Source organism: Oncorhynchus clarkii, chromosome 23 (assembly GCF_045791955.1).
Source record: "Oncorhynchus clarkii lewisi isolate Uvic-CL-2024 chromosome 23, UVic_Ocla_1.0, whole genome shotgun sequence".
NCBI lineage: Eukaryota > Metazoa > Chordata > Actinopteri > Salmoniformes > Salmonidae > Oncorhynchus > Oncorhynchus clarkii.
In genome coordinates this window covers 49,540,244-49,548,756 of record NC_092169.1, presented here as the reverse complement: position 1 = coordinate 49,548,756, position 8,513 = coordinate 49,540,244, and the positions used below count along the sequence as shown (strand labels likewise).

The 8,513-nt window shown below is 52.7% G+C and overlaps 1 protein-coding gene across 1 annotated transcript; it reads left to right on the top strand.

The window, feature by feature from the left end:
* Positions 1 to 634: 634 nt before the first annotated feature.
* LOC139381307 (uncharacterized) lies at positions 635 to 7,425 on the top strand. Its single transcript, XM_071124758.1, has 5 exons — positions 635 to 757; positions 1,297 to 1,359; positions 1,522 to 2,103; positions 3,704 to 3,877; positions 6,940 to 7,425. Exons 1-5 carry the CDS (start codon positions 635 to 637, stop codon positions 7,423 to 7,425), a joined length of 1,428 nt encoding a protein of 475 aa, XP_070980859.1.
* The last annotated feature ends 1,088 nt before the right edge of the window (positions 7,426 to 8,513 follow it).

The following is an 8,513-nucleotide window of genomic DNA, read 5'->3' as shown; positions in this document are numbered from 1 at the left end:
TCCCTCCCTGTCCTCCATAGAATACCCCGTGTCCTCCATCCATCCCTCACTGTCTTCGATAGAATACTTCTTGTCCTCCATCCCCTTCCAGTCCTCCATTCCTTCCCTGTCCTCCATAGAATACTCCCAGGACTCCATCCCCTCCCTGTCCTCCATAGAATGCTCCCCGTCCTCCATAGAATAATCCCTGTCCTCTATCACCTCCCTGTCCTCCATCCTCTCCCTATCCTCTATCCCCTCCCTGTCCTCCATCCCCTCCCTGTCCTCTAACGCCTTCCAGTCCTCCATAGAATACTCCCTGTCCTCCATCCTCTCCCTGTCCTCAAATCCCCTCCCTATCCTCTATCCCCTCCCTGTCCTCCATCCTCTCTCTGTCCTCTATTCCCTCACTGTCCTCCATCCCCTCTCTGTCCTCTAACCCCTTCCAGTCCTCCATAGAAAACTCCTTGTCCTCTAACCCCTCCCTGTCCGCCATCCCCTCCCAGTCCCTCATCCCCTCCCTGTCATCCATCACCTCCCTGTCGTCCATAGTGTACTCCCTGTCCTCCATCCCATCAATGTACTACAGAGAATACTCCCTGTCTTCCGTCCCACCCTAACCTCCATATAATTCTCCCTGTCCTCCATCCCCTCCATGTCCTCTATCCTCTTCCTGTCCTACATAGAATACTCCCTGTCCTCCATCCCCTCCCTGTCCTCCATAGAATACTCCCTGTCCTCTGTCCCCTCCATGTCCTCCGTCCCCTCCATGTCCTCTGTTCTCTCCCTCTCCTCTATCCTCTTCCTGTCTTCTATCCCCTCCCTCTCCTTCTTCCCTTCCTTGTCCTTCATATAATACTCCCTTCCTCCATCCCCTCCCTGTCCTCCATAGAATACTCCCTGTCCTCCATCCTCTCCCTATCCTCTATCCCCTCCCTGTCCTCCATCCCCTCCCTGTCCTCTGTAGAATACCCCCTGTCCTCCATCCCCTCCCTGTCCTCTAACCACTTACAGTCCTCCATAGAACACTCCCTGTCCTCTAACCACTTCCAGTCCTCCATAGAATACTCCCTGTCTTCCGTCCCCTCCCTAACATCCATATAATTCTCCCTGTCCTCCATCCCCTCCCTGTCCTCTATCCCCTCCCTGTCCTACATAGAATACTCCCTGTCCTCTATCCCCTCCTTGTCCTCTATCCTCTCCCAGTCCTCTATCCACACCTTGTCATCTATCCCCTCCCTGTCCTCTATCACCTCCCTGTCCTCCATCCCCTCCCAGTCCTCCATATAACACCCCCTGGCTTCTATCCCCTCCCAGTCCTCCATCCCCTCCCTGTCCTACATAGAACACTCCCAGTCCTCCATCCCCTCCCTGTCCTCTGTAGAATACCCCCTGTCCTCTATCACCTCCCTGTCCTCCATCCCCTCCCAGTCCTCCATATAACACCCCCTGGCTTCTATCCCCTCCCTGTCCTCCATCCCCTCCCTGTCCTACATAGAACACTCCCAGTCCTCCATCCCCTCCCTGTACTCTGTAGAACAGCCCCTGTCCTCTATCCTCTCCCTGTCCTCAATCCCCTCCCTGTCCTACATAGAATACTCCCTGTACTCCATCCCCTCCCAGTCCTCCATAGAATACCCCCTGGCTTCTATCCCCTCTCTGTCCTCCATCCCCTTCCTGTCCTACATAGAACACTCCCAGTCATCCATCCCCTCCCTGTACTCTGTAGAACAGCCCCTGTCCTCTATCCTCTCCCTGTCCTCAATCCCCTCCCTGTCCTACATAGAATACTCCCTGTACTCCATCCCCTCCCAGTCCTCCATAGAATACCCCCTGGCTTCTATCCCCTCTCTGTCCTCCATCCCCTTCCTGTCCTACATAGAACACTCCCAGTCATCCATCCCCTCCCTGTACTCTGTAGAACAGCCCCTGTCCTCTATCCTCTCCCTGTCCTCAATCCCCTCCCTGTCCTACATAGAATACTCCCTGTACTCCATCCCCTCCCAGTCCTCCATAGAATACCCCCTGGCTTCTATCCCCTCCCTGTCCTCCATCCCCTTCCTGTCCTACATAGAACACTCCCAGTCCTCCAATCCCCTCCTTGTCCTCCATAGAATACTCACAGTCCTCCATCCCCTCCCAGTCCTCCATAGAATACCCCCTGGCTTCTATCCCCTCCCTGTCCTCCATCCCCTCCCTGTCCTACATAGAACACTCCCAGTCCTCCATCCCATCCCTGTACTCTGTAGAATACCCCCTGTCCTCTATCCCCTCCCTGTCCTCCATTCCCTCCCTGTCCTACATAGACCACTCCCAGTCCTCCAATCCCCTCCTTGTCCTCCATAGAATACTCCCTGTCCTCCATAGAATACTCCCTGTCCCACTTCTCCTCCCTGTCCTCCATCCCTCCCTGTCCTCCATAGAATGCTCCCTGTCCTCCACCCCTCCCTGTCCGCCATAGAATACTCCCTGTCCTCCATCCCCTCCCTGTCCTCCATAGAATACTCCCTGTCCTCCGTCCCCTCCATGTCCTCCGTCCCCTCCATGTCCGCTGTTCTCTCCCTCTCCTCTATCCTCTTCCTGTCTTCTATCCCCTCCCTCTCCTCCTTCCCTTCCTTGTCCTTCATATAATACTCCCTTCCTCCATCCCCTCCCTGTCCTCCATCCTCTCCCTATCCTCTATCCCCTCCCTGTCCTTCATCCCCTCCCTGTCCTCTAACGCCTTCCAGTCCTCCATAGAATACTCCCTGTCCTCCATCCTCTCCCTGTCCTCTATCCCCTCCCTATCCTCTATCCCCTCCTTGTCCTCCATCCCCTCTCTGTCCTCCATCCCCTCCCTGTCTTCCATAGAATACTCCCTGTCCTCTATCCCCTCCTTGTCCTCTATCCCCTCCCAGTCCTCTATCCCCTCCTTGTCCTCTATCCCCTCCCTGTCCTCTATCCTCTCCCTTCCTCCATCCCCTCCATGTCCTCCATCCCCTCCCAGTCCTCCGTCCCTCCCTGTCCTCTATAGAATACTCCCTGTCCTCCATCCTCTCCCTGTCCTCTATCCCCTCCCTGTCCTCCATCCCCTCCCTGTCCTCTAACCCCTTCCAGTCCTCAATGGAATACTCCTTGTCCTCTATCCCCTCCTTGTCCTCTATCCGCTTCCTGTCCTCTATCCCCTCCCTATCCTCTATCCCCTTCCAGTCCTACATAGAATACTACCTGTCCTCCATTCCCTCCCTGTCCTCCATAGAATACTCCGTGTCATCCATCCCCTCCCAGTCCTACATAGAATACTACCTGTCCTCCATCCCCTCCCTGTCCTCCATAGAATACTCCCTGTCCTCCATCCTCTTCCTGTCCTCTATCCCCTCCCTGTCCTCTATACCCTCCCTGTCCTCTAACCACTTCAGTCCTCCATAGAATACTACATGTCCTCTATCCCCTCCCTGTCCTCCATCCCCTCTCTGTACTCCATCACCTCCCTGTCCTCCATAGAATACTCTCTGTCCTCCATCCCCTCCCTGTCCTCTAACCACTTCCAGTCCTCCATAGAATACTCCCTGTCCTCTAAAGCCACTTCCAGTCCTCCATAGAATACTCCCTGTCTTCCGTCCCCTCCCTAACAACCATATAATTCTCCCTGTCCTCCATCCCCTCCCTGTCCTCTATCCCCTCCCTGTCCTACATAGAATGCTCCCTGTCCTCTATCCCCTCCTTGTCCTCTATCCTCTTCCAGTCCTCTATCCCCTCCTTGTCCTCTATCCCCTCCCTGTCCTCTATCACCTCCCTGTCCTCCATCCCCTCCCAGTCCTCCATAGAATACCCCCTGGCTTCTATCCCCTCCCTGTTCTCCATCCCCTCCCTGTCCTACATAGAACACTCCCAGTCCTCCATCCCCTCCCTGTACTCTGTAGAATACCCCCTTGTCCTCTATCCCCTCCCTCTCCATCCCCTCCCTGTCCTACATAGACCACTCCCAGTCCTCCAATCCCCTCCTTGTCCTCCATAGAATACTCCCTGTCCTCCATCCCCTCCCTGTCCTCCATAGAATACTCCCTGTCCTCCATAGAATACTCCCTGTCCTCCATCCCCTCCCTGTCCTCAATAGAATACTCCCTGTCCTCCATCCCCTCCATGTCCTCCGTCCCCTCCATGTCCTCTGTTCTCTCCTTCTCCTCTATCCTCTTCCTGTCTTCTATCCCCTCCCTCTCCTCCTTCCCTTCCTTGTCCTTCAGATAATACTCCCTTCCTCCATCCCCTCCCTGTCCTCCATAGAATACTCCCTTTCCTCCATCCTCTCCCTATACTCTATCCCCTCCCTGTTCTCCATCCCCTCCCTGTCCTCTAACCCCTTCCATTACTCCATAGAAAACTCCCTGTCCTCTAATCCCTCCCTGTCCTCTATCCCCTCCCAGTCCTCTATCCCTTCCTTGTCCTCTATCCCCTCCCTGTCCTCCATCCCCTCCCAGTCCTCTATCCCTTCCTTGTCCTCTATCCCCTCCCTGTCCTCCATCCCCTCCCAGTCCTCTATCCCTTCCTTGTCCTCTATCCCCTCCCTGTCCTCTATCCCCTCCCAGTCCTCTATCCCTTCCTTGTCCTCTATCAAATCAAATCAAATCAAATTTATTTATATAGCCCTTCGTACATCAGCTGATATCTCAAAGTGCTGTACAGAAACCCAGCCTAAAACCCCAAACAGCAAGCAATGCAGGTGTAGAAGCACGGTGGCTAGGAAAAACTCCCTAGAAAGGCCAAAACCTAGGAAGAAACCTAGAGAGGAACCAGGCTATGTGGGGTGGCCAGTCCTCTTCTGGCTGTGCCGGGTGGAGATTATAACAAAACATGGTCAAGATGTTCAAATGTTCATAAATTACCAGCATGGTCGAATAATAATAAGGCAGAATAGTTGAAACTGGAGCAGCAGCACAGTCAGGTGGACTGGGGACAGCAAGGAGTCATCATGTCAGATATTCCTGGGGCATGGTCCTAGGGCTCAGGTCCTCCGAGAGAGAGAAAGAAAGAGAGAATTAGAGAGAGCATATGTGGGATGGCCAGTCCTCTTCTGGCTGTGCCGGGTGGAGATTATAACAGAACATGGCCAAGATGTTCAAATGTTCATAAATGACCAGCATGGTCGAATAATAATAAGGCAGAACAGTTGAAACTGGAGCAGCAGCACAGCCAGGTGGACTGGGGACAGCAAGGAGTCATCATGTCAGGTAGTCCTGGGGCATGGTCCTAGGGCTCAGGTCCTCCGAGAGAGAGAAAGAGAGAGTATTAGAGAACGCACACTTAGATTCACACAGGACACTGAATAGGACAGGAGAAGTACTCCAGATATAACAAACTGACCCTAGCCCCCCGACACATAAACTACTGCAGCATAAATACTGGAGGCTGAGACAGGAGGGGTCAGGAGACACTGTGGCCCACTCCGAGGACACCCCCGGACAGGGCCAAACAGGAAGGATATAACCCCACCCACTTTGCCAAAACACAGCCCCCACACCACTAGAGGGATATCTTCAACCACCAACTTACCATCCTGAGACAAGGCTGAGTATAGCCCACAAAGACCTCCGCCACGGCACAACCCAAGGAGGGGGGGTGGGGGGGGGGGGTGGGGGGGGGGCGCCAACCCAGACAGGATGACCACATCAGTGACTCAACCCACTCAGGTGACGCACCCCCTCCAGGGACGGCATGAGAGAGCCCCAGTAAAGCCAGTGACTCAGCCCCTGTAATAGGGTTAGAGGCAGAGAATCCCAGTGGAAAGAGGGGAACCGGCCAGGCAGAGACAGCAAGGGCGGTTCGTTGCTCCAGAGCCTTTCCGTTCACCCTCCCACTCCTGGGCCAGACTACACAGACTACACATATGACCCACTGAAGAGATGAGTCTTCAGTAGAGACTTAAAGGTTGAGACCGAGTTTGCGTCTCTGACATGGGTAGGCAGACCGTTCCATAAAAATGGAGCTCTATAGGAGAAAGCCCTGCCTCCAGCTGTTTGCTTAAAAATTCTAGGGACAATTAGGAGGCCTGCGTCTTGTGACCGTAGCGTACGTGTAGGTATGTACGGCAGGACCAAATCAGAGAGATAGGTAGGAGCAAGCCCATGTAATGCTTTGTAGGTTAGCAGTAAAACCTTGAAATCAGCCCTTGCTTTGACAGGAAGCCAGTGTAGTAATAGTAATATGATCAATTTTTTTGGTTCTAGTCAGGATTCTAGCAGCCGTATTTAGCACTAACTGAAGTTTATTTAGTGCTTTATCCGGGTAGCCGGAAAGTAGAGCATTGCAGTAGTCTAACCTGGAAGTGACAAAAGCATGGATTAATTTTTCTGCATCATTTTTGGACAGAAAGTTTCTGATTTTTGCAATGTTACGTAGATGGAAAAAAGCTGTCCTTGAAATGGTCTTGATATGTTCTTCAAAAGAGAGATCAGGGTCCAGAGTAACGCCGAGGTCCTTCACAGTTTTATTTGAGACGACTGTACAACCATTAAGATTAATTGTCAGATTCAACAGAAGATCTCTTTGTTTCTTGGGACCTAGAACAAGCATCTCTGTTTTGTCCGAGTTTAAAAGTAGAAAGTTTGCAGCCATCCACTTCCTTATGTCTGAAACACACTCTTCTAGCAAGGGCAATTTTGGGGCCCATCCCTGTCCTCCATCCCCTCCCTGTCTTCCATAGAATACTCCCTGTCCTCTATCCCCTCCCTGTCCTCCATCACCTCCCTGTCCTCCATAGAATACTCCCTGTCCTCCATCCCCTCCCTGTCCTCTAACCACTTCCAGTCCTCCATAGAATACTCCCTGTCCTCTAACCACTTCCAGTCCTCCACTTCCGTCCCCTCCCTAACATCCATATCATTCTCCCTGTCCTCCATCCCCTCCCTGTCCTCTATCCCCTCCCTGTCCTACATATAATACTCCCTGTCCTCTATCCCCTCCTTGTCCTCTATCCTCTCCCAGTCCTCTATCCCCTCCTTGTCCTCTATCCCCTCCCTGTCCTCTATCACCTCCCTGTCCTCCATGCCCTCCCAGTCCTCCATAGAATACCCCCTGGCTTCTATCCCCTCCCTGTTCTCCATCCCCTCCCTGTCCTACATAGAACACTCCCAGTCCTCCATCCCCTCCCTGTACTCTGTAGAATACCCCCTGTCCTCTATCCCCTCCCTTTCCTCCATCCCCTCCCTGTCCTACATAGACCACTCCCAGTCCTCCATAGAATACTCCCTGTCCTCCATCCCCTCCCTGTCCTCCATAGAATACTCCCTGTCCTCCATAGAATGCTCCCTGTCCTCCATCCCCTCCCTGTCCTCCATAGAATACTCCCTGTCCTCCGTCCCCTCCATGTCCTCCGTCCCCTCCATGTCCTCTGTTCTCTCCCTCTCCTCTATCCTCTTCCTGTCTTCTATCCCCTCCCTCTCCTCCTTCCCTTCCTTGTCCTTCATATAATACTCCCTTCCTCCATCCCCTCCCTGTCCTCCATAGAATACTCCCTTTCCTCCATCCTCTCCCTATACTCTATCCCCTCCCTGTCCTCCATCCCCTCCCTGTCCTCTAACGCCTTCCAGTCCTCCATAGAATACTACCTGTCCTCCATCCCCTTCCTGTCCTCTATCCCCTCCCTGTCCTCTATCCCCTCCTTGTCCTCTATCCCCTCCTTGTCTTCTATCCCCTCCTTGTCTTCTATCCCCTCCTTGTCCTCTATCAGCACTCTGTCCTCTATCCCCTACCTGTCCTCCATCCCCTCCCTGTCCTCCATAGAATACTCCATGTCCTCCATAGAACACTCCCTGTCCTCCATCCCCTCTGTGTCCTCCATATAATGCTCCCTTTCCTCCATCCCCTCCCTCTCTATGTCTTCCTCTCTTTCCATCTCACTTGCCCCCCTCCTTCTCTAACCTCTCTCCTCCTGTTCCACCCTCCTCTCCTTCCCTCACTCCCCCTCCCACACTCTCCCTACCCCTCTCTCTCTCTCTCTCTCTCTCTCTCTCTCTCTCTCTCTCTCTCTCTCTCTCTCTCTCTCTCTCTCTCTCTCTCTCTCTCTCTCTCTCTCTCTCTCTCTCTCTCTCTCTCTCTCTCTCTCTCTCTCTCTCTCTCTCTCTCTCTCTCTCTCTCTCTCTCTCTCTCTCTCTCTCTCTCTCACTCAGGATGCTCTAAGGAATTCTCTCTCATTTTATTTCTTGAGACTCCATATGTCCTTGTTTCCTCAGTAGACTTTCTCCATATATATTATCTCAAGCGCCCTTTAAAACAGAATCTATTAAACTCATCACACTTCTCCTGGAGACGGTGATACGTGCAGGAACAAGGGATGACGAGAGAAAGATACAGGGAGAGAGAGACAGAGATAGATACATTGGGAGAGTTAAATCGTAAGAGAGAGATCAAACGTTTGTTCTGTAGGATTGATGACATAACAGGAAACCATCCCATTGCAGACAGACGCATGCTCCAGGAGAACATTGTGACCTTCAGTTGTTAGTATAGTAGATTTTTCACAGGTGAAGGTTTGACTTTTTATTGTAAAACTTTCTCTC

What these genes read in the sequence shown, in the direction of transcription:
- LOC139381307 (XM_071124758.1), top strand. Translation starts at nt 635, where the DNA reads ATGTCCTCTATCCTCTTCCTGTCCTACATAGAATACTCCCTGTCCTCC. An exon ending in CCATCCCCTCCCTGTCCTCT is followed by an intron (nt 1,360 to 1,521) that starts GTAGAATACCCC and finishes TCTGTAGAACAG; the next exon opens with CCCCTGTCCTCTATCCTCTC. An exon ending in CCATCCCCTCCCTGTACTCT is followed by an intron (nt 3,878 to 6,939) that starts GTAGAATACCCC and finishes ATCCTCTCCCAG; the next exon opens with TCCTCTATCCCCTCCTTGTC.